At 50.5% G+C, this 25,467-nt stretch overlaps 1 protein-coding gene across 3 annotated transcripts; it reads right to left on the reverse strand.

Annotated features, from left to right (window-relative positions):
* Positions 1-175: 175 nt before the first annotated feature.
* Positions 176-25,365, reverse strand: NCF2 (neutrophil cytosolic factor 2). 3 transcript variants are annotated; one of them, XR_007358113.2, is made up of 16 exons: positions 25,189-25,365; positions 24,008-24,090; positions 23,219-23,327; positions 21,503-21,637; positions 20,871-20,978; positions 19,827-19,886; positions 18,350-18,393; positions 16,452-16,593; positions 15,164-15,226; positions 13,670-13,748; positions 7,384-7,430; positions 6,541-6,692; positions 6,349-6,460; positions 3,889-4,057; positions 3,402-3,695; positions 689-771 (listed from the first exon to the last, which is right to left on the reverse strand). XR_007358113.2 is itself a non-coding variant. In XM_048861953.2 (15 exons), exons 1-15 carry the CDS (start codon positions 25,360-25,362, stop codon positions 674-676), a joined length of 1,575 nt encoding a protein of 524 aa, XP_048717910.1. In that variant the 5' UTR covers positions 25,363-25,365; the 3' UTR covers positions 176-673. The 3 variants fall into 3 exon arrangements, 2 of the variants coding, with proteins under 2 accessions (XP_048717910.1, XP_048717911.1); XM_048861953.2 differs by lacking the exon at positions 3,402-3,695 and having other exon boundaries at positions 176-771; XM_048861954.2 differs by lacking the exons at positions 3,402-3,695; positions 20,871-20,978 and having other exon boundaries at positions 176-771.
* Positions 25,366-25,467: the final 102 nt, after the last annotated feature.

Here is a 25,467-nt window from a genome sequence, read left to right on the forward strand (position 1 = left end):
GTCTCATAAAAAGTGTAGAACACCTAATAGTGTAAATGTCAGTGCAGAGATTTGACAGTAACTTTATCCACAGCTCCTGTGCTACCAGAAGGACTAGTAGCTCTGATACGAGAAAAGGTGCCTTCCTAAGAGTTTTGAGAAATCCCAGCTGCTGGTAAGTGAAGGTGAAGCACTGTGAAAGAGGAGCCATTTTATTGAGCAGAAAAAAGACAGTCATGTTGGAAGGGGGAAAAGGAGAGGGAGGGTTGTGGTGGCTGACAGGTGCCTAATGATGTGGCAGGATTAACCTGTCCTGATCCTTTGCTCTTGACCACCAGCTCCTCTTCCATTCTTGCTGGCAGTGCCATAAATAGAACAGCACTGCCCTCCTTGAGAAGAGGTTTCCAGATTTTTGCCAGAGACAGAATAGATACAGGGAGAACTGCTTCTCAAGTGGTCTAGAAGCGCAACTGTTCAGGCAGGCCTGAGTGGCTGGTCTCCACGCTGGGAGATGGTTCATAAACAAAGTGCTAACTGGGACATGCTTAAATAAGAGCTGGGGCAAAACAAAAATTAAAAAGAATTAAGGCTTTTCTTACACACGAGGGTAACAATTCTGCATACAGTGCTTAATGAGAGGAGACATCTTAAATGCTGCTGTTGCACGTCCTGGGATCCTTAGTCTTCTGTGGAATTAAATTTCAGGGTTTTCGGCATCACTTTTTTGAACAAAAGCTCTGGGGAAAATGCCCACCTTCCCCTTGCACTGGCCTTCCAACCACTCTTCATTCACTAGAAGATAAAATTACAGGCAGACGCTTTTTTCACTGTGGATAAGTTTGTAAACAACATCACACCCCACAAACCGATCAGTGCCTAAGGGCGCTAGTAAGCTCCTCAAATGGGTAAATAGATGTGCTGAAAGCCAGGTGAAGACGTGGCTAAAGAAGGAGGAACTGAGGGAGCCAGTGGACAGACAGGATGGACAGCTGTGAAAGCGCAAGTCGGAGGTGGCAACAAAGAATAGGCTGCAGAACTGGGGAGGACCGGTACGAAGATGGGCAGGTATTTCTGAAACAATGGGAAAAGCTTATAGGAGTAAATAGAGCAGGAAGGCCTTAGGTATATAGGGGAAAAAAGCAATCTTGCTTTCTATTTTTTTTTAAATAAAAAATATTAATTCCTGAGGACTGACTGGAAATGTGGACGGGAGATTCTAGAAGTAGGTGGACGCAGGAGTATTATCTTAGATACTATGGTGATGGGCGCTAGTATGAAACCCTGAACGTCTTTCAGGTAAAATCAATAGCAATAGTGAAGTCTCTGAGGGCTTGTCTACACTGGCAATTTACAGTGCTGCAACTTTCTTGCTCAGGGGTGTGAAAAAAACACACCCCTGAGCGCAGCAAGTTTCAGCGCTGTAAAGCGCCAGTGTAAACAGTGCCCCAGCGCTGGGAGCCGCGCCCCTCGTTGAGGTGGGTTTTTTAGAGCGCTGGGAGAGCGCCATGACCAGGCAAGGCACATTAAAGTGCTGCTGCGGGAGTAGACTAGCCCTGACTCTCCCTTTCTGAGGGAAAACTGGTCTTCAGTGTAAAGCTGCAGGCAGTACCAGGCCGAGGCAGTAGGACAATAAGGGGAAGCTTTTCAAAGGCGCAAAAGCCTGCTAAGTGCCAACCTGTCAGTGGGATTTAGGCACCAAACTGCCCTAAGTTCCTACAGACCCAGTTCTGGGGGGATGGTGGCCCTGTTTAAAAGACAATGGAGCAAACTTAAGGGGCAAAGCCAAATATGGCGTGGCCAGAGCCTGGCACCCTCAGAGCTGCAGTCTGTCACTGGTCACATCACAGAGTACAAACCAGAGCAACAGAGATGAACGAAAACCAGCAAGTGTCAGAGGAGAACAGCAGCGGGGGCGATGGTGCAATGAATGGAGTGCTGGAATTTCTGAAAAATGAATGGAAGGAAGAGGTGGCTTTTCCAGGCTCAGTGAAAAGCAGCAGCAGGATCACAGGGCGTTAGAGGGCTTTATCCTGGGCGGGGCAGGTGCCATCTGGGCATATAAAAGCAAGGCATAAAACCTGAGTGGGCCACGGAGGGAGTGTAGGAAGACGAGACACTTCACTAATGACAGCACCTCTGTGCAGCCACCAAATTATTCCTGCCTTAGAGCAGGCATAAGATCTAAGGGCCGCATCTAGCTACAGGTCTCGCATATTGAGGGATTCACTAAAACCCATCTCTCCTGCCATGCTCGTCCTCTGCCAAATCCGCCCCTCTTCCAACCTGAGCTCTTGGGAGCAAGGGAGCACACCAGGTCAGGGCAGAGGGCTGAGCCTTGTTCTTATCCATATCTGTGCCTACTGTAGTCTGTCCATAACTGCACTGGAGCATACCAGCCTTGTCCTCCCTGCTGTGCTTCGTGCACAGGCTGAAACCGTCAAGGCTAAAGGCCCACTACACAGCCTCACACCCCCAGAAAGCTTGAATTGTCCTGAAAACACCACAGACTGGTATTGGGAAGGATCAAAGATTCATACAAAATTCTACCCTAAACCGATCACTGCCAAAGAGCAGTGCAGTGAAAAAGGAAGCTGATTAGGAGAGAGGGCCTGGGGAAATAACTGAGTGGCTCTGTTCCGAAGGTGGGGTGTGGTAGCCTGGGCTGAAATGGCCACCCTGGTTCTTCCTTTCTTTCAAAAAAGGAAAACTGATATTGAGAAAGTGATTAACAAACTAGCATGTCTCAAGCGGGATAGAACTCAAGAGGCCGACTGAAGTCGGCTCAGCTTGGACGTGTAGTGTGTCTAAAAAAGAAAAGAGCAAAAATCGGTGTGGCTGTATTTAATTAGGCGTGGGACAAGGCTGCTCTGAGGTGGATTGGAAGGGGTGGCCTGGTAACATCCGATACTGTTAAACTGGGAAATGAGGGTAGAACTGGAGGATCTGGGTGGGCTGAACTGCTGCTGGGGATGACTGGACTAAAGCTAAAGCTAGACTAGAGAGAACTAGAAAGCGTCCATGTGTAGACCCTAAACCCTCCTTAGCCTGCTGCTTCATTGGGTTAGTCAATCGGCTGAAAATCCTGCTCACTTCCTGCGCAGCACATGGGACAGAAGCTGCCCTTACCTTAGCAGGTTTGATCTGAAGGCCTTGTACATGGTAAGAAAATTTGCAACAGTGTAAAAAAAAAAATTGATGTAGTTACTGGTGCAATTTTTCTCTCTGTATAGACAAGACCTAAATGGGGGCTCTCTAGAGAAAAGGGAACCAGAGACCCATCTTGCAGGTTTCAGATTAAAAATGCCCATCTCTTAGAGGTGGGAAGGAAGGAAGGCATCTTTCTTATCCTCCCCCACACTTTCAACCTGCAGGATTTGAGCATTATCCCCACAGCCCTAAGACCACACCCAACAGCCTCTCACCAAGCTTCTTTCAGCAAGCTTGTAGTCCTACGAAGACCAGCGACGGTCAAGTGTCACATGCAATGCTGGCTTTTGCAGCCAAGGGATTACTCTCTGCAGGCTGGAAGGTGGAGGAGCCTGTGTCTCAGCCAGGCGTGCGGAAGCAGCTGGAAACAGGAGAGTTCTACTGGTCTCGCCGGCTTGACTCCATATGGGGCTGAGCCCGCTAAGGTGCAGGGTGAGACCCAACAGATCGGGGAAGCAGCCGGAGAAGTTCTCAGCTGGCTCGTCTATGCCCAGCAGAAAGGTGACTTGCTAAAGAGATAGGTAACAGTTGGATGAATTAACTTTCAAGGGTTTTTTGTCATGGTTTTTGGAGGACCTGGATATCCAGGACACCCACTGAACTCAGTGGGAGCTGGTGAAGGTGCTCAGCAGCTCTGAAGTCAGGCCAGTGCTCCTACCAGAACTGGGAGCCCCAGTCCAGGTCACAGCAGCATAAACCTACCTTTGGATAAGACGAGTATCACGTCTCCTGCCTGGAATTCCAGGTCCTCGGGCTGGATGGCTTCATAACTGTATTGTGCTACCACGTGGTTTGCTTCCAGCTGCTGTGATGTCTTCTGGGTACCCTCCTCAGCTTGGCCATCTTCCCCTCGGGTTAAATCTTTGTCTCCCTAATGCAGGAAACAGCCTGTTGAGATGCCGCTTGGTGTTTCCTTTAAAGTGCATGTCTATGTAAGAAAAGCTACTGACTGAATTTCACAGGAGGAGCTAGCAGTGTTGTTACACTGTAAGTTTACATGTGTGTCAGATGAACTGTGTATGTCTCCCTCTATCCAGATTGCCCAAGAACTACCAAATGGGTCTATGTAATTATCCTATACGTTCCTTAGCTACTGTACCTATGGGGGGCACTTTGGCCCTAAGGCAGGGGGAGGGGAATAGAGTGTGCACTCTGATGCTTTGTAAGCATCCTGAGACTCTTGTGTGAAAGGCATCACAGAAGTGCAAGATACTAGGAGTGGGACTTGGGCCCTTCTCCTAGATTCACTTGCAGCCAGAAGCCTGGCTCCCAGGCTCCTGCCATGAGATCAGCCCAGGACTCAAATAGTCAGCGAAGTGGTGGGCATGGCCTGCACTCACCGATCCTCGCCTGGTACAGCTGGGTCAAGGGGGCTGAGTTTGTCTCCAAGGCAGGAGCAAGAAATGAGCAGCTGGCCCACCAGGGAATCCACCCGTGTATGGGGATCAAACACACCCAGACTTCCTGGGGAAAGTAGCCATTGCCAAAGCCCCTGAAGGGTCAGCTGCCCCCTGCCGCCACAAGGCTGCACTGATGTGACAGGAACGGCCATTGCTTCTGTCCCCCTCTGGTGCTCTTCAGTGTGCACGCTCGGGGTAAAATGCCTCTCAGAACTGTTCCTGCAGCTCCAGCAGCTGGCTGAGTGCAGCAGGAGGCCGGGCTGTCCTTTGCAGGACATTCGATCACTGCTGAGATGCCTGGGTTCAAAGCCAGGCTTCCCTCCACCCTTGCACTCATCAGAGCTAGGTTGTCCCTGGTAGCTCTTTCTACCTGCCTTTGTGTTTGACGGCTACCTCGGTCACCAACAGATGCAGGGTGTAGAGGGCTGGGTGCCTCAGTAGCTTGACTCATTTCACTAGAGGACTGGGGTTGTACGCGAGGCCAAAGAAAGGTTTGTGCAAAACCAAAGGAGAATCAAGTTCTCTTGCTTGGGCCTTGCTGCTAGTCTTGCTCAGCATGGGCAGCTGCTCCGCCATTCTAGGGCTCTGAATGAGGGATGAAATTTGGAGTGGAACTGAGTTCTTGGGGAGGCGAGAGGAAGAGGGCTTGGAAGGACCCCCAACACCAGGGAAGTTTAAAGTTTAGAGCCTCCCACAGGGGCTCTGGCATTCTCTGGAGGCGCTGTCTTTAAAAAAATAAAAATTCAAACCAGCCTCTTTGCACATAGCCACTGCTGGGAGTGGGATTGCTGGGTGGCTTGTTCCGGGGAGCTGCCACCTGGCTGTGTCTTCCCACAGCGCACCTTGCAAGCTCTCACCCCAGCTCCTAGACTTTCACACAACCTCTTCCCGCCTAATGGGCTGGCCTGTGCTGAGCTGAGTGTGCTGGTCCCCTTTGCATTTGGGACCCAGGCACAGCAGTGGCCTGGGGTGGGGTGTTCCAGCCTGTGAAAGACAGGAATTGCAGGGTAGGTATGGTGGAGAAAGGGGCTGACGTGGCGGGACCGCTCGATTTGAAGGGCTGGCTTCTTTGAGATGCCCCCTGCACCTCTGGCCCTGCCTTCCATTTCCTGATAGCTGCGGAGGGATGGGCATAGGCTTATCATACAGGAGCCCAAATCTGAATAAATTGGGCCCAGATTTAGAGGGGAACACGAGCTGATACAACTTCTAACTCCCTGCCCCAGTGCACGCTACCCTGGCCCAGAGTCATTCCGATTTAAGTAGACCCTCACCCACTTAATGCCCTATCATGCACACAGTCCCCCTCTCCAGCCCACACACTCACACATCACCTCTGAATGCCTCACTGATTTAAAGAGAGTCCATGCCAGGGTAACTGGCCAGGAGACAGGAATATACCAGACTGCATCTACTTTAGCAGACACCTTCTGGGTCCCAGGGTGTAAGTTATGCCAACAGGAGCTCCCTCAAAGACCCAGCCTGGGCGTGGGGTAAACAGGCCAGAGGGTGCCAGTCTCTGAGGAACTAGGGGAGTTTCTTACACCACTTAGCACCTTTGAGTTTGGCCCTCGGCTATGGATTTACCACATTGTCTCTTACTGTCCCTCAGACTGAATTACTTTCAAATATCCAGATTCTCAAATACTGTATTTCTCTCCCAAATTCAGCCAGCAAGAGTCCCTGCTGATGATAAACTAGGAATGCTAGTGCCAGAAGAGCTGTCCACAGTCAGCAAGAATTAGAATCAAAGTTTACTGACCTCTGTGACGTCACACCACAGTGTCAGGCAATAGTCCTTAGCGTGACTCCATACTGTCTTCATGCTCTCCTCGCTCAGAATTACCAGCTCCTCACTCCCTGCAGGCCGGTACCTGTGCCACAGGGGAAAATTAGCGTGAGACCAGAAGCCCCCTGAAGATGAGGATGATGCTGAGACCGGGCAGTAGCTCACCTCAGTTTAGTATGCTCTAGTGAGAGCTCCAGTTTCTTGCACACCATGTCCAGGAGTTTGCTGTAGGTGATTCCAAGCCAGACTAGTATTGCTACTGTGTACTTGTAATGCACCTTGAGAACATAGGAGTTTGAAGTAGCTGATCCTACATCCTGCAGGGGAAAAGTGGAATTGAATGTTGCAATCTGCACCACAGAAGCCTTATTGTATAACTACAGGTAGTTATGACTTGTTAAAAGACGAGGAATGAGGCCTGCATAAATCAGGGGGCTGGCATGGAAACGGAAACCTTTCAACTCTAAGCTATTGGTTCCATTCTGACCCAGGTCACCAGCAATCTGCCAGCTAGGGGGTTTTAATAGCTTTTCCAGCAGGTAAGTGTCTGTCACAAAAGCCACCATCACGACTAAGGCTTATTGGCAAACATGGTGGCAATTCTAGTGTTGACCAGTCTGAAAGCAATTCACTCTGGTCAGTCAGGGCATGCTAATGCAGATGGTGTGAGAGAGGCTTGCATTGCTCTGGCTGTGCAGGGAGAGGATAGAGGATACCTCTCCAAAAGCTACCCCAATCATTAACTTACCAGCACAGTAAAAAGTCAAAGGATGTGCTTGGGTACATTGACTGTCTTATATCCTGCTGTCCAGCTGACCCGCAGCCTGGCTATTACTTTTCAGAGAGGCTATTAGTCTAGAAGGTGACAAGCTCAAAAATGTTTCTGGTTTTGCAGCACTTCCAAAAGCGCAAATATTTACCCCAGTACAATAAATGCATGTGTATATGGACGGTATGTATTCACCCTTCAGTGGTTCCTCTCCACAAGCACACAGAGACACCCATTACCTTTGGAGCTTCTTGCTGCTGTTTTCCAGAAGTACCAGGTCTGTGAGCTGAATAGACAACAGAGGAAAAAGTACATGAATGGACTCTAAGCAGGTAACTATTGTCACTCTCCATGCAAACATATACTCAGATTAATGACAGGTTTCAGAGTAACAGCCGTGTTAGTCTGTATTCGCAAAAAGAAAAGGAGTACTTGTGGCACCTTAGAGACTAACCAATTTATTTGAGCATAAGCTGTAGCTCACGAAAGCTTATGCTCAAATAAATTGGTTAGTCTCTAAGGTGCCACAAGTACTCCTTTTCTTTTTACTCAGATTAATGGCAGCCCCCTCACCCCACATCTCTCATTACCTCAAACAATGACAGCAGATAAGCACATTAGCTTGTTGCTGCCAAAATGAGTGAAATCATTAGTGTCATTAGGTTTTGCCATTAACACCTCATTGAGATGAATGGAAGCAACCCAAATTTCTATGACTCAGGCTGATATCACTGCACCAGCTACACTTGATTTCACATTTTAAAGGTTATTTTTGCAACCATAGAGCATAGAGACAGTTTTTTCTTAAAAACAAAACAAAACAAAAAAAAAACCATAAAAGCACAAATTGCTGGGTAACGTAACATAATCTGCCTTATGTGGCTATTCATGTGGCTGAGTGAGCTCCTTAACCACTGGACAGTGCACCTAGAAGAGGAGGTTGGTTCACATGGTAACACTGGATGAAATGTGTCAGAGCTGCTCAGGGTTCAGTTTACCGTGGTCTCTCCTAGAGGCTGGGGCTTGACAAGACACTGTAAGTTCCAGCACTAATGGTAGCCAAGTTAACACAAGTGGTAGAGGTCTGGATTTTTAGAATGGAAGGGAAGTTAGACTCCCCGTGTTTAGACTGATAAACTAATGATCATGACGAACAAATATGTATGCGACTCATCTGTCATACCTCTTACATTCTCAGCTCAGGGTTTTGGATCTGTGAAGATCTGTTAATGTGTGGACTGGGAGTCAAACCTCCTGGCTTCTGTTCCCAACTCTGCCCCTGCCTTGTTGTGTGACCTTGGGCGAGTCACTGGGGAGCGCCCATAGCTCCAGGTGCTCAACACTTTTGAAAATCTCTCTGTGCATGTTTCCTTCTCTGTACGCTGCAGATGACTCTTAACTCACAGAGATAAGGTTAAATTCATGGGAGCAGATCCTCAGCTGGTGCAATTGAAGTGAATGCAGCTATGACAGTTTATACCAGCTGAGGATCTGCCCCCTCGTTTGTTAATGCTTTGACACTGGAAGGCATTACAGAAGCGCCAGTGTATTCAATATGGTCCCACTGTGAGATTTGTGCTCCGTTTTAAGGATTTTGCTGGGCTAGAGACCCTGCTGGATGTGAAGGTTCCCTGGGCCTTCTGACTCACAAGGCTAACTGGTGTGGCTGTCAGCTCTGCTGGCATTGCTGAATGTTACTCTGCTAGTGTCTCTGAAGTACAGCTGCCTGGGAAAGGAAGTCTTTTTAAATTTTTCATAAAAATCTAAAAATGTCTGCAGTGTTTACAAATTTCCAGATAAAAAGTTGTTGGAAAAACTGGTAAATGCTCAAACTAACTCTCATTCTCAAAGAGTGCCATTCTTGGTCAGCTGTTTTGTTTGGTTTCTTCGAATGAAAGTTTTCATTTAGTTCTTTAGTTCCCTCCTTGCTGAAGGTGGCTTTGTTTGGCCCGTGGCCTTTGAAAGTGATTGTTCTGTTCCAAACAAGACAGCCAGCTGCCAATGTCGTGTCCCTGTCTGACACCTGATTATGTTCACAGACTGTGTCTAGCTGTAAAGCAAGTTCAGATGTAGCTGTTTCCACCTGCCACCATCCAGCCCAGTGCAAAGTGGCCCCTCTGCTGACAGCCTGAGCAGAGGGCAAGGAGGGACATCGTAGAGGTGGTTCTCCCGCTCAGGATGGAAGCCCCATTCCAGACCCTCTGCCTACCCTGCTGCTCCTTGGTTCTGCCAGTTCTGGGGCCATGCAGCGCTTCGTTCTCCAGGGCTGTCAATCCATCATCGTCCCCCAGCACAGCGCTGCCCACTATCCAGCTCAGACTAAGGGATTGGTGACTGTTCATTGTCAATGCTTTATGGAGCAATAGCCAGGCTCTTGCAGGCAGTGGCTAATGACCACTTAGCTTAGAAGTAAGCTTAGGTGTTTGTTTCCTGCTCATGTTAAGCTTGTTAGTCCCTGAGGGTTATGCTACTTCAGGAGTTGCAGCTTCTATAGAGGGCAGGGAGAAAATTAAAGTTATGCTGGATATATGAACAGGGTTAAAGATTTAGAATGTAAGAGTGGCCATATTGGGTCAGACCAATGGTCCATCTAGCCTGGTATCCTGTCTTCTGAAGCACCTGGCACTGGCCACTGGCAGAAGGAATGAACAGAACAGGGCTATTATCAAGTGATCCATCCCCTGTTGTCCACTCCCAGCTTCTGGCAGTCAGAGGTTTAGGGACACCCCGAGCATGGGGTTGATTCCCTGATCATCTTGGCTAGTAGCTAGTGATAGACCTAACCTCCATGAATTTAGCTAATTCTTTTTTGAACCCAGCTATAGTTTTGGCTTTCACAACATCCCTGGGCAAAGAGTTCCACAGGTTGACTGTATGTTATGTGATGTGGTACTTCCTTATGTTTGTTGTAAACCTGCTCCCTGTTAATTTCATTGGGTGACCCCTGGTTCTTGTGTTATATGAAGGGGTAAATAACATTTCCCTGTTCATTTTCTCCACACCATTCTTGATTTTTATAGACCTCAATCATATACCCTCTTAGTCATCTCTTTTCGAAGATGAATAGTCCCAGTCTTCTTTAATCTCTCCACATATGGATGCTGTTCCACACCCCTAATTGTTTTTGTTGCCCTTCTTTGTACCTTTTCCAACTCTAACATTTTTTTGAGATAGTGTGACCAGAATTCCACATGGTATTCAAGGTGTGGGCACACTATGAATTTATATAGGGGCATTTATTATATGTTCTGTCCTATTATCTGTCCCTTTCCTAATGGTTCCTAACATTGTTAGCTTTTTTGAAGCTGCTGCACTTTGAGTGGAGAACACATCTTCAGGTTCCCTGAAGACCTCCACTAAGACCATGAGTCAGTGTAAAAAAATCCCTCTGCAGAGTCCACTCAACATAAGAACGGCCATACTGTATCAGACCAAAGGTCCATCTAACCCAGTATCCTGTCTTCCAGCAGTGGCCAATGCCAGGTGCTTCAGACGGAATGAACGGAACAGGTAATCATCAAGTGATCCATGCCCTGTTGCCCATTCCCAGCTTCTGGCAAACAGAGGCTAGGGACACCATCCCTGCCCGTCCTGGCTAATAGGCATTTATGGACTTATCCTCCATGAATTTATAAAGTTCTTTTTTGAACCCTGGTATAGTTTTGGCCTTCACAACATCCTCTGGCAAGGAGTTCCATGGGTTGGCTGTGTGTTGCATGAAGAAATACTTCCTTTTGTTTGTTTTAAACTTGCTGCCTATTAATTTCATTTGGTGACCCCCTAGTTCTTGTGTTATGAGAAGGAGTAAATAACACTTCCTTATTTACTTTCTCCACACTCATCATGATTATATAGACCTCTATCATATCCCCCCCTTAGTCATCTCTTTTCAAGATGAAAAGTCCTAGTCTTATTAGTCTCTGCTTATATGGAAGCTGTCCTATGCCCCTAATTTTTTGTTGCCCTTTTCTGAACATTTTTCAATTCCAATATATCTTTTTTGAGATGGGGCGACCACACCTGCACACAGTATTCAAGATGTGGGCGTACCATGGATTTATATAGAGGCAACATGATATTTTCTGTCTTATTATCTCTCCCCTTCTTAATGATTCCCAACATTCTGTTCACTTTTTTGCCGCCGCTGCACATTGAGTGGATGTTTTCAGAGAATTATCCACAGTGACTCCAACATCATCATCTTGAGTGGTAAGAGCTAATTTAGACCCCATCATTTTATATGCATAATTGAGATTATATTTTCCAATAGGCATTATTTTGCATTTATTAACACATTTACATTTGGTCCTGATCATCCAACTGCAGGCAGCCATCCAAAACTGCATCAAATGAGGCCAAAGATGGTAGGCAGTTTTTTGCTGTCTAATACAGGGGTTCTCAAACTTCATTGCATCACGACCCCCTTCTAACAACAAAATTACTACACGACTCCAGGAGGGGGACCAAAGCCTGAGCCTGCCTGAGCCCCGCCACCTCAGGTAGGGGGTACCTGTAACCTGAGCCCCGCCATTCAGGCCTGAAGCCCTCGGGCTTCAGCTTCAGCCCGGGTGGTGGGGCTCGGGCTTTGGCTTCAGCCCTGGGCCCCAGCAAGTCTAACACCACCCCAGCGACCCCATTAAAATGGGTCGTGATCCACTTTGGGATCCTGACCCACAGTTTGAGAACCGCTGGTCTAATAGAAAAGCCATTCCAACATTAGAACCCCATATCAGGATCTTCTAGGGTGCCAACAATGTCTCAAATCTGGTCATTCAGACATGATGCTTCCCATGAGATGGTTCAAAGGGTTTAGAATGAACACGCTCACTCATCCTCTTCTCCTCTCACCCTCACCCTCCACCAGCTTGGCCAGCTTTAACAAGTGTTAACCACTGTATCTTAGCACATCTGAGTGCTTCTGGTCCAGGTCCAATAGGGCTGCTAGCAGCTGACTCCTACAGCACGTGGCTGCTTTCCACTCCGGGCAAGGCTGGCTCCAGCGTTTTTGCAGCCCCAAGCGGCAAAAAAAAAAAACAAAACAAAAAACCTTGCTGCCGAACACGGAGGCGGAGTGACGGTGCGTCTGCTGAATTGCTGCCAGCGATCGAAGAAGAGTCGCGTGCCCACCGCCAAGCAGGACTGCCACCCCAGAGCCCGACGTCCTGCCGCCCCTTTACATTTGCCACCCCAGGCACCAGTTCGGTTCGCTGGTGCCTGGAGCCGGCCCTGACTCAAGGGTCAGGGGACACTGTCTTTGGGCTTGGTGAATGGGACAGTTTCATACCCTCATTCAGCAACTGGAGCCCCCTCCCTCTCCTGTCAGGCAAATGCTGGAGAACAGTGTGGAACGCGGGACTCCAGCGACTTGCAGTGAAGTCAGCCGCTGCTGCTGCAAACCCAGCTCCATCTTAAATGGCGCAACGTACAGTGGCAGAGAATACAGCCCCAGGACAGGCAGGCAGCAGCCTGCTATGGGATGCTCTTCTGCTGATTTCCCTGCACTGGGAGGTGAGTGAAGTGGGTTTAGTTCTCAGCTCTACAAGCTTGAACAAGATGCTTAATTTACTCTGGGCCTCAGTTCCCACTCTGCAGAAGGGGACAATAGCAACTCCTTTGTCTGACTTGTCTATTGAAATAAGTAGGGAATCTGGGACTGTCTGTACAGCACCTTGCACAATGGGCCCCTGATCTCGGTAAGCGCCGCTCGGCACTACCACCTCACGGATCGTTGGTGTCTGAGCGTGGGCACGCTGGGAGTGCAGCATTCACCGCAGTCCAGACAGCCCTTAGCCGAGCACACCGAGGACCTTTTCTTCTGAGGGAGTGAAATCAGCCTGGCTGTCCATACGAGATGGAATTGAAGGTTCAAGCAGCTTTTCAAACACAGCCCTCGTGCCCCCTGTCCCAGCTGTACTGAACAAGCACTGGGAGTCTCTGAGAGCCCCAGCAGGGGCCAAATGCTTTGGAGCAGGGTTCAGAGCCCTGGGAGAGAAGCCCACATCTAAAGCTAAAGCAGCAAAATTGGGTCTAACAGTCCCAGCTAACCCCTCAAAGGCAGTGCGTGTCCACAGCGGGCAGCCTGCAAACCATGAGCATCTTCCTCCTAAACATGCCCTGCTTGTACCCAGAGCTTTGGGCCTCGACTTTGTACTGTTCCCCACCAGTCAGACAGGATTTAGGGTGGGAGGGTCTTAAGTGCCCAAGTGATTTAGGAGCACAGTTTCAAAGTGCTTCCAAGTGACCTGGAGGCGTGTCACAATTCAACCCTCTGTTCTTCGAGTCCATCACCAGCACTATGCCATATAACACTACAAATGACTGTGTCCCCTGCTCCAGCCTCTCTCTACTGTGCCAACAGCAAATAAGGGCCACACAAGAGCTGCAACTGGCTGGGACAGATTCCCACAGTGCAGGTACAGCAGAGCAGGAAAGAGGGGGCACACCCCCATCAGATGGGGTGAAACTAGTGCCTGTTCCCACCAGCTACTGCCATCTCAGTGATCCCTGGGTACGACGGTCACTGACCTGGTGCTGAAGACCTGGGCTTTTCCGGAGCGGTAGAACTGGGTGGGGCAGGGATGTCCAACTCAGTGGGGGTTTCCTCCTGTGCAAGATGAGACTGTAGTTAGTGTTACTATCAGCAGGGGACAGCACAGGGGAGCTTGGGTCCTGCTGTCCTGCATGTGGGATGCCCTTTTAGGACACCGGCAGAGCTGCTACTTTGGGATCTTGGGTGGCAGGATCTGTGCATCACATCCCTGCTGCGACTCACTGGCCACAGGGATCCTGGAGGGGTGGTTTGGGTAGCCCTAGCTCAGCTCCCCACCATGTGTGATAGTGCTGCAGTGCTGGGTGGTAACCTGTAGGGGGCAGTGTGCATTTGGAGGGAACTGCCTGGCAGGGCCTCTACGGAGAACACTTCAATCTCTCTGGTCACGCAATCACAGACATGAAGGTCGCTATCTTAAAACAAAAAAACTTCAAATCCAGACTCCAGCGAGAAACTGCTGAATTGGAATTCATTTGCAAATTGGATACTATTAATTTAGGCTTAAATAGAGACTGGGAGTGGCTAAGTCATTATGCAAGGTAGCCTGTTTCCTCTTGTTTTTTCCTACCCCCCCCCCCCCCCCAGATGTTCTGGTTTAACTTGGATTTAAACTTGGAGAGTGGTCAGTTTAGATGAGCTATTACCAGCAGGAGAGTGAGTTTGTGTGTGTATGGGGGTGGGGGGGGATGTGAGAAAACCTGGATCTATGCAGGAAATAGCCCGACTTGATTATGTAAAGAGTTGTCACTTTGGATGGGCTAGCACCAGCAGGAGAGTGAATTTGTGTGGGGGGGGTGGAGGGTGAGAAAACCTGGATTTGTGCTGGAAATGGCCCACCTGTTGATCACTTTAGATAAGCTATTACCAGCAGGACAGTGGGGTGGGAGGAGGTATTGTTTCATATTCTCTGTGTGTATATAAAGTCTGCTGCAGTTTCCACGGTATACATCTGATGAAGTGAGCTGTAGCTCACGAAAGCTCATGCTCAAATAAATTGGTTAGTCTCTAAGGTGCCACAAGTACTCCTTTTCTTTTTGCGAATACAGACTAACACGGCTGTTCCTCTGAAATACATCTCTCAGGCCATTCAGATCCTGATGGAGAGAATGGGGTGATGAAACACTCGGTCTCCCCGCTCCCAGCGGCGCAGGCAATCCCTGGCTACCACTCTGTGGACCATGGGATCCGCACCTACCCAGATATATGGACATTCATGAAGGTGGGGTGCCATGGTCATCCTGATTTGGGGGAGTTCTGGGTGTTCCAGGAGCAATTCATGCAGCCCTAGTGAGCAGGCAGGGCTGGAGAGCATGAGGCAGGGGGTGCTGCAGGCAGGTGCCCCTGCATACAGTAACAATGACAGCGCTGTAGGCTCTGGTGAGTTGCAGCATCATCCTCCTGGTGTGAGACACCACTCTGTAGGGAAACATCTATTCCAAAGGGGCTGCTAGTGTGCCAGCCTGCCTTACCCGGACCTGCGGCTGGTTCTGGAGCTCCACGGCCTCAAGGTAGTTCCAGGGGACAATCCCTTTCTGTGGGGGGGGAGACACACAGACAAAAGCAGGAGTGGTTAGGAGGAGACGGCAGCAGGGTTATGTATTAACATATGGGTAGAACCACAGGCCGGGAAGGAGCAACTCAACCATGCCCATCAATCTGGGGGTCTCCTCTACACCTGTAGCCTGGAAGGGCAGCTGCTGCAGAGTTTAGATTTGTTTCTTCTGGCCTCTTCCAGTTCAGAGAGGTGTCTGAGCAGCCTAGGGCCGAACCTACTGTCCCAGGAGGAGGATCTAAGGAGAGGGAGCATGCCTCCTCTGCATGGCATCTGATCAGATAGGCCACCAAGAGCAGCTTGGTCAGCTCACACTGCTGTGTCATGGAGCTAGTGTGGGCTGACACTGCTCGGGGCTAGTGCCCGAGGCTTTGCTTTCATGTGTGGGATCTGGCTGCAGGTGCAGCCTCAGGGCTCTTGCACTTTGAGTTGAGGGATGCATCTGAGCAGTTTCTGGAGAAAGGGCAAGGCGGGGCTTGGATGGCCTTTTGAAGGTCACTAACTGATGTGGGGGAGGGTTGCTGAATGAGACCAGCTGTACAGGAAGGGTGGTCAGGCCTTGGAGCTGAGGCTGGCATCCCCTTCCTGGCTCTGCCACGTGCTTGCTGCTTCACCGTGGGCAAGTCATTTTGTGGCCTCCGCTTCCCCACCTGTAAAACAGGGACCTCCCGGGGGTGGTGTAATGGGTACTGTTAAAGTGTATGGGGTGCACTGTATAAATGCAGGGCCGAGGGAGCAGGTAGCGGGGATGCAAGGAACAAGCTGGTGAGCCCACAGTGAGAAGGTGAGTGGAAACACTGCGCAGGGGCCAGACAGCCTGAGGTGGGGCTGGGGCGGGTGAGCAAGGCAGTCTGTGCTCAGATGCTGGCTGATGGAATTAGAGGATGCCAGGAAACAGCTCCCCAAGGGACCTGTAGCAGGGAAGGATCCTACCAAGCCTAAAAACGTGTCTATGTTTGCAGCACTTTACAGGCTGCAGTGTGGACTCAAAAGCACATGGATCAGGTAACAGGTCCCAGCACAAAAGCAATGACATACAAAGCAACCCAGCAAACTCACCCAGCAACTGAGCCCTGGCACCGCCCCATAGGGGTCGGGGGGGGGGGGGGGGGCTTTGGCACTGCCTTCGATGGAGTGGGAACACACCCTTAGCAAGTGCCAGCACTGGCCTGGCAAAGCCCACGTGTGGAATGGGCTCTAAGTACCTTCCCGTTGAACATAACGGTGGCCCAGTTGTCCTTCCCTTTCGTCAGGACAAAGACAATGTTTCCCGGTAGGACCTGCAGCTCCTCCGTGGTCTCGGGCGTGAACTCGTATAGCACGCGGTACGGCTCCCCTTCCAGGGCCCTAGGTGGGGAAGCAATGGCTGAGTCAGCTGGGAAGAGCGCTGCTGCCTTCCTTAGCTTTGTCTTGGATCTCTTGTTCTCCTGGGCCTCTTCCCGCCTCCCTCTGTGTTTCTAGTGGCTGAGGCTGTCACAGTCACTATGTCAGAAGGACATCGTCCTTCCTCACCCTATCTGCTCATTGTACCCTATTAGCCCTGCAGTGGGAGGACAGAGCTGGATTTTGGCCCGATGTACCCCTCACCATGGTATCGAAGTACCAAGATCATCATACATACGTACATCATATGTACATAGCACTCTTCATACATAGACCTCCAAGCACTTTACAAAGCAGGTAAGTCATAAGTATCATTACCTGGCTCCATTTTATAGATGGAAAAACTAAGGCACAGAATGGCAAAGTGAGTTATCCAAGGTCATTCAGGAAATCAGTGGCAGGGCTGGGAAGAGAGCCCTGGGAGACTTAGTGATAAAGAGTAAAGAGCAGCTGGCCCCAGTGCTCTGGTAAAGAGCATGTGGTTTTCCATGGCACTTCAGGGAATCATAGGTTGAGCCCCTCTGAAGGCAGAACTGCATATGATTGCCACTAAATTAGGATGGAAGTTGCTAGGTTGGGCAAACAGAAACGTGGTGTTTGTGCTGTTGCAATGGGGCTAGTGTCTGATGCAATCTCTCATCCTCCCCACACACAGAGTCTCCTCACTCCTTCCATCGCTCACTCAGACTGCATCCCAAAAGCACATGGGATAGTAGATAGGGAGCTGAATCTATCTGCCATTACAGCTGTAAGTTACTGACTCCTGTTAGGGGTGGCATCATTCTGAATGAAACCAGCACCAGAACTGGAGAAAATCCAGTATCCAATATAGAGTGAGTGTGCGTATGACAAGGCCAGTCTGGGAGCTGTAACTGCGCAGAGCCTCGGTACGGGGACAGGTGCTACACACGTTACTACTATTCTGCTTTTGTATAGGACGAGTCATCTGAGCCTTGTGCAGCCCCTTGCATACACTGATGCCTCCCCCACAGGAGTTAGGGAAGCATCAGCCCCGTTTCACAGGTGGATACAACGAGGCAGAGAGTTGACTTGTTCAAGGTTAGCACCGCCTGTCTGTGGCAGAGCTGGGAAGAGAACCCCGCAGTCCTGATTCCCTCTTGCCTGCTTTAACTGCTGCGGGGCTATAAATCTACAGAGGGGCTCTGGTAGCACCAAAAGCCACAAGGGCTTCTTTCTCTTGGTCTAGGAAGTCAGTGGATCTCCGAGACGGAATTACAGCCCCACCAATCACAATGCAGCAGTTTATTTCATTGGAATACATAGAAGTAATTGCTGCTCCCATGCCTAGCCCAGCTCACCACTCCTTCCCTCTCCAGTCTCCACATTCCTCCCCTGTACCGCTGCTGCCAGTCTCTCTACTGCTGCCCCCATTGTACATTCTCCTCACCTTGCCCCTGCTGCTACAGCCTTCTCCAGCTACACCCTGCTGTTCCCCTCTCCTCCGGCCACTGCTAGAGCAGCTGTCTCCTTCCCTATTAGTGTCCGAGACCTCTTTTCATCACCAAAGCCATTCTCACCTGCCAGTCCAGTTCCCTATTGTCCCAGTGTCTCAATTCTCGGTGGGGGGGGGGGTGATGTTGCATGTCTGATTAATTCACACATCTGCAGCCTGCCGTGCCTCTGTATCCATAGCCTACTTGCTGCAGTATCAGACTGGCTCCATGCATTACTGTTATCCCCTAGACTCTGTTTAACTCACCGGAGGATTTCTGGTGTCTTTGGTCTGGGTGGAGGGCCACTCGTCTGTAAACAAACAAACAGAACCTAAATAATCCTGCCAGTTTAATCCCTCTGCAAAAGGAATCCCTCCAGGCTCCTAATACGTGTCTTGCCCTTCTCAGGATGTTTCCTTTCTCCTAATATAGACCAGCAGTTTAATACTTGCAATGGCATGATTAATCTCTGTTCCCTTTTCAGTGCAGCCCAACCCTTTATTTGCCCCCAGGACCACTGCTGTGCTTTGGGCAGCCATCTCAGGAGATGTTCATAATGTCACTTTGGCTCATCCCCCTAAGGGTCTGTCTACATGACAGTTAGACACCTGCGGCTGGCCTGTGCCAGCTGGCTCGGGCTAAGGGGCTGTTTAATTACAGTGTAGATGCTCAGGCTGCAGCTTGAGCTCTGGGACCCTCCCACCTTGCATGGCTCTAGGGCCCTGCTCTAGCTGAGCCCAAACATCTACACCGCAATTAAACAGCCCCTTAGCCAAGCCCCGTGAGCCCAAACCACGGGCCAGCCACGGGGGTCTAAATGCAGCTTAGACAGACCCTAAGAGGCCACAATTTAACCCAGAGCCCATTCAGCCACTTCATTGTTTGTTCCAATATGCAGCACCATGCACTCACCTGCTGATGAATTTCAGCTGCCATCATGGTGTTTAGCTTTGCTAGGCCCTTCTGCAGCGCTACACAATCTCCTCTAGTCTTAAACCAAATCATTTTGGATATTTAGCCAATTTTACCACCTCTTCAAGAGCTCTGCTACATTAAACGTGGCCATACTACTGAATGGTAGGGAAACATGCTATCGGCCTCTTGCCGTAGTGGGATCAGCCCGCTTATTCTTGCAATGGAGCTGTTTCAGGTCACAAGAGGACATACACCAGACCCTGTGGTTACCTCACTTCCTTGATAGTCTTTCAAAGAACTTTAACTAAAGCCTTCTGGTGGCTCAAGAGTCTGAACAGATGGAAGACCTCAGAAGCAGCAAATGTCAGCTGAAGGCCTAGCGGGGAGGTGTGTTTGTCAGGAAACTGAGGCTGGTGGGAGGGAGAGAGAAGGAGGGAAAATAACAGCTGAACTATCTGGGTCTTATTGGATTTCCTGCAAGTTGTTGAAAATCACACGCAAGGTGTGTGTACGGATGCTGCAATCAGGTGGGACTGCTGCATGCGTGGACATAACCAAACTAGCACTGATCTAGCTAGCTTGCAGCACAATGGAGGTGAAGCCCCAGCAGCACGGGTTATACAGTGCCACCCAGGACACTGGGCGTGGGCTGGAGCAACTAGCCCCGGCTGCCGCCTGTGCCTTCACTGCTGCTGTTTGAGCTAAAGAGGTCAAATCTAGCCGCTATGTCATCAGCGATTGCAGTGCAGACGCGTGTACACGTTCTCTCATTGGCAGCATGTGCTGTATTGTGCTACGTGTGTTACGATGCACCCAATGCTGCCTCACCTGCGGCTGAAGCGGAGCAAACCCTGAAAAACTATCCTTGTCGACCACAGACGCCACGACCTACAGACAAAGAGTGGAAAGGCCGTTACTTGGTTCTTCCTGGCTTTCCCCAGCTCCCACTCCCTCTCCTGCCCCCTTGCTCCTACGCTTTTGCTTGCTGCTCACTGTAGTCTAACCTCCCCGTGGCCCTGACTCTCCGGCTTTGGAAAATCCCAGCTAACTGCTCCAATTCCCATGTATTATTGACCCAACCACCATGGGGGCCGCTGTTCCTCTAGTGGTTCTAACACCCAGCCCTGGTTCAAGAGCAGCAATGTCTTCGGGCTAAACACTTTCTACTGCGCTGCAGGGCACCTGAGCCTGCCCTCTCATGGGGGTGAGCTCTCAGGCTTGAGCCTTGTCCCTGCAGCACTGAAAGGGACAATGTTGGCTTAAAATTCAGCTATATTTGTAGCCTGAGTTTCTGAAAGCAGCTGGAGAGAGCTAGGTTCCCAGCTCCCTTTCACTATGATTTTGGTACTTAACTCCCTTAGGCTGTTTCAAAAATCCTGGCCTTCGAAACCAGACGCCCTTACGTGAATTACTGATAGCCCCTGGAAGCACTGGAGCTGACAGGATGTTGGTTGGCTGATCTGCTTTGCACCTTAGCTGCTGCTGGTTTATTTTCTGGCTCAGGCTGTGGCAAGGGAATTGGCCATTTGCTTTCCCGGTTCTCACGTGCTACGTCAGTGCTGCAGTGTTTGGCTCTCATGCACTGAAGGGGGTCTGAAAACATGGTCACACACAGGCCCGTTTTCTTGTTTTATTCATGCAGCTTCCAAATTTTACAATGGATTTCTACTGATTTTCCTCCCCCTACAAGTGGCTGAGTCCCTCAGGGCGGGGACGTCCTCAATTCCCTGTTCTCCTCTGTGCTGCCAAGACTCAGCCAATAATAAATAAGTGGGGATCCCTAGGCAGAGGCCAGTGAGTTGGCTCCTCTGACCCACAGCCCGACTTGAGAAAACTGCTTGTTAATTCCTCCCCCTTGGATGAATTTCCTACCGTAGCTTTTCCCAGGTAATCCTTCTTCTCCAGCTGAGCCACTTGCTTTTCATTTGGCCTAAACAGCTTCCCCGGAGGAATTGCCACCGGCTCAAAGAGTCTATGCTTCTGCAGCACACAGAAATCACAGTGCTTTTCAGGGATATGTGGGGAGAGCACAGCTTGCTCCAGCATTGCCGGACTTCTGTCTTTCTGTTTAGCTCTCTCCATGTAAACTCAACCCAATTGCCCCTTTGCGTCGACCCCAGCTCCCCCAACCCCACTCGATCCAGCCGCCCCTTCCCCACAACCCCACTCGATCCAACTGCCCCATGACCCAGCCCCTCCCCACAAACCCCACTCAGCCCAACCACCTCCTTGCTTCAACCCCCACTTCTGACAATAAATGCCCACTTGGCCCAACTATCCCCTCACAAGCCCCACTCACCTGCAAATCCTACTGTCTACCCTGAAACCCACAATTCCTGCAATATTTCTCAGCGTTTTCTGCTGCTCTGTAAAGTCTCTGATCAAAGACAGTTCCTTGCCTTCCTGGAATTCGGAGTGTCTCTCATCCCTACAGGTCCCTGGCTTTTCAGTGTGAGCCTAGATAGGAACAGACCCACTAAGCAATCCCTAGTGTTGTTCTTTACCAAGATGGCTTCCATCGCCCTGTCAATCTTGTTATGCCGGGGCTCGGTCTTCATGCCTATCGCCAGCGTCAGATGCTCTTCAGCTTTTCTCCAGTCCTCCAGCTTGGCGTAGAGCAGGGCTATGTTATACAACACCTGCAAGGTCGACAGGGAGCAGAGAATGGGCCATCTCCATTGACCCACTCCCAGAACAGTGGCCTACACCAGAGGGCAGATTGCAGACCTGTGATGGCCCACGTTACTGCATATGGCACCACTGCCTGAGGACTCTGCTGAGGGGTTTGCTTGTCCTTGCATCCCAAAGGAGGATCGAGAAAGCCTCTCTGAAGGCAATGAGGTGATGTGTGTGTTTGAGGGGGGGGGAGAGGACTTGCTTCTCTTTGTAATGATTCTGCTCCCTGCTTGTAACCTTCCTAACAGTGATCACACTCTTTACCAGGGGCCATGTGATTTGCCCTCACCAGGGCTAATTCATCTCCCTTTTCAGGGGGATTTGGTTACAAAGAGAAGCTAGTTTTACATCTCTAAAGTTACCTGTGCTAGTGAACAGCCTTCAGTAATCCAACCCATCCCTCCCCATGCTTTGCAAGCCAAATCCTGGCTTTGTCCAGCTCTGTGAGGCAGAACCTGCCCAGCTGCGGACTCCTGCTTCGAATCCTCAAGACGCCCCTTTCCTCCATGCTGCCTAATTGCCAGATGATAATCAGTAGGGCCCTACCAAATTTATGGCCCATTTGGGTCAATTTCAGTCACAGGATTTAAAAAATCATAAATTTCACGGTTTCAGATATTTAAATCTGAAATTTCACGGTATTGTAATCGTGGCAGATCCCAAAGCAAAACGGGGCTGGGGTGGGTCAGAAGGCTATTGTAGGGGGGGTCATGGTATTTCCACCCCTACTTTTGTGCTGCTGCCTTCAGAGCTGAGTGGCTGGAGGGCAGCTCTTGGTCAGATGCCCGGCTCTGAAGGCAGCACCACTGCCAACAGCAGCGCAGAAGTAAGGGAGGCAATACCATACCATGCCACCCTCACTTCTGCATTGCTGCTTGCGGTGGCTCTGCCTTCAGAGTTGGGCTCTTGGCCAGCAGCCGCCGCTCTCCAGCCACCCAACTCTCTGAAATCTGGTCTCCCCTACAATAGCCAGATTTCACAGGGGAGATCAGATTTCACAGGCCGGGATGCATTTTTCACAGCCATAAATTTGGTAGGGTAGAGAGGAGATGTCTCAGGGAAGGCAGTGCTGCCCCAGTCTCCCCCCATGGTGGTGGTAGGGGTGGGGCTCAAACCTGACTGACGGAGAAAGAAGAGCCCAGCTGCAGAGAGCTCCTTAGCTTCTCACCCCAGAGCTGAGTCCCCAGGAAGGAGCCTGGCCCTAAGCCAGCCCTCACTGGTTATCAGGAGGTGATCTCTAAATCTAGGAACCACTAAATCATTCACAAAGGATTGGGGGAGTTTGGTCACGGGGGTGGAGCTGGTGGTGTTGGGTGAAGGGGGGTTTGTGGGACAGGTGCATGTGGTAGGGGTCCTACCAACTCTGGGACTTTGCGGCTTTCTCAGCCGCTGTGCTGACTGCGTGTCCCCTGGTGACCCACTTCTGTGTTGCACCCACTGGCTGAGTGGAGCTGGGTTAGCATACAACCCCATTCTTTCACCTCCCATACTTCCCGGCTGCCCTCGCTTGTCTCAAACACTCTCAGCCCCTGCACCCGCTTCACCTCACAAGCAAACAGCCTGAACTGCAGCCCCAGGATCTTGTAGTCTATCAGCTGGTTCCCTCGCAGCAGGGCTAACACCTCTTTAAAGTCCTCAATGGCCAATTCGTACCTGTAGAGCAAAGAAATGTGATAAACCATCAGAGTACGGCTCTGTGCTAATCTCGCTGCCTGCCATCCTTCAAAAGCCCACAGAGTCCTGCTCTAGCCCTGAGTTGCTCTAAGCTGACTCCTTCCAGCCCGTAGGATACTGATGGCCTTTTACCTACTGAGTCCTGGGGTCGTTTGGAGTCACTCTCATGAGATATGGCTGCCTCGAGGGTCTCAGATGTCAGAATCTCTTGGAGCGAGTGCGTCCCCCTCCTCCTTGCCCATCGCAGTTTGCCAGCCCTAGCACTTCGCGCCTCTCACCTCTATCCAGGCTATTTTCAAAGCCACGATCAGTGTTAATAGTATTGTCTTTACGCTAGGCACTGCACAATGTGTGAGACAGGCCCTGCCGTGAAGGTTTTAGCTGTGTCCCCCATTGTCTTTGTCTTGTGCGGGGGTCTTTAAAGACACTGGGGTATTCCCCAGGCTCTGATACCCATTCTCAACCCACTAGTCCTCTGCCTCTAAGCAAGAGAAAATGTTTACCTTGGGAGGTGTGCCCCAGCCCCAATTATCACCTTTGGCATCACAACAGGACTGACTTGCCAAAATGACTGTTCTCAACCAGTCAGGAACCAGGAAATGGCTCTGCCTAAAGGCAGCATGAACCCCTCAATTCTGGAGAGTGCACCCAACACTTACTTCTCTCTCCAGTAAAACACTGTCCCGCGCTGGAAATAGGCCACGGCTAAGTGCTTGTCGCAGTTAATGCTCCTGGCAAACGCCTGTAGAGAGCAGAAGGTGGTTCATACACGGCACAGACAGACTGGCGGAGTGTGGCAGAGGGAGACCTGGACATTGAGTGCAAGGCTAGGGATCAGGGAGGAGTCCTAGAGCGATGCAGAGCAATGGAACATGCTGTGGAGAGAGACTTGCCCTGAGCTGGGGTGAGGCATGAGGGCAGAGTACCGGGGAAGGGCCTAAATGAGGGGTGAATAAGCAAGAGGAACATGGAGAGAAGCAAGACAAGGGAGGGGTTGCCTCCTCCCCTGCTGCCTGACCCTCTGTTACATGCCTGCTGTATTTCTCCTGACCAGGGTTTCTGATGCCCCAAGTGGAGACCAGAGCTGGTCAGGAAACTGTCGGGAAATGCCTCTTTGGTCCACGGTGGAATTTCTGGACCCCGCCCAGCCCTCCAGTATAGCCAATAGCTGGGTGGTTAGGGCACTCGCTGGGAACCTGGAGAGCTAGGTTCAAGTCCCTGCTCTGAATCAGGAAAACCATTTCCTGCCTGGATCTTGCTGGGACCTATTAGGGTGACCAGACAGCAAATGTGAAAAATCAGGACAGGGAGGTGGGGGGCAATAGGAACCTATGTAAGAGAGAGACCCAAAAATCAGGACTGTCTCTATAAAATCGGGACATCTGATCACCCTAGGACCCATGAACTAACTGAATTTCAGTAGGGCAGAAGGAATGCACTGGGTGAATTGATGCACCGTAGTTGTCTCACTGTGTCTTTCTAACCAGTTGCTTTATCCCTGCATGTTGATGTGTTCCACTCAGGGAATGCTCCATATGGCCCCCTACATTGGGGTGTCAATCTCCCCTCCCCTTCCCCTCACACTGTACCCAGTTTGGTCAGTTTGCCAGCCACCCCCTTGGATCTGTGCTGAATACCCTTCTGTATGTCAGGCTACAGATCAAGCCAGGTGTTGGACCTGCTGGTCTGCAAGTCATCCCATCGGCCAGTCTACACTCGTTAGTCACTCCACGTTTCAGCGGGTCTGTCAGTCTGTCTGGCAGAGAAGTCTGGGCTTGCACCCTGTTGTACGTCAGTCAGACTGGCCTGTGAAAATGGGCCAGTAACAGGAGTGACTCACCTGCTCTGCCTCAGCCAAATTCCCCAGGATCAGGTGGATGCAGCCAATGTTAAAGCAGAGTTTGGAAGGGGGGTTCTGCACTGAGCTGAAAGCATCCAGCGCAGCTGTCCAGTCCTCGCGGTCTGTAGCACACACTCCCTCATTCCACAGTCGGATGGTCTGAGCCAGAGACATGGTGCAGCAGCAGCCTGCAGTGGGGTAAAGACTGCCTCCCCTTGCTTCAGCCCTTCTTTGCTCTTTACAGTCACGAAGCCACTCTGCACTTCTCCTGCTTGTACT

This window comes from Caretta caretta, chromosome 8 (assembly GCF_965140235.1).
Source record: "Caretta caretta isolate rCarCar2 chromosome 8, rCarCar1.hap1, whole genome shotgun sequence".
Classification (NCBI taxonomy): Eukaryota; Metazoa; Chordata; order Testudines; family Cheloniidae; genus Caretta; species Caretta caretta.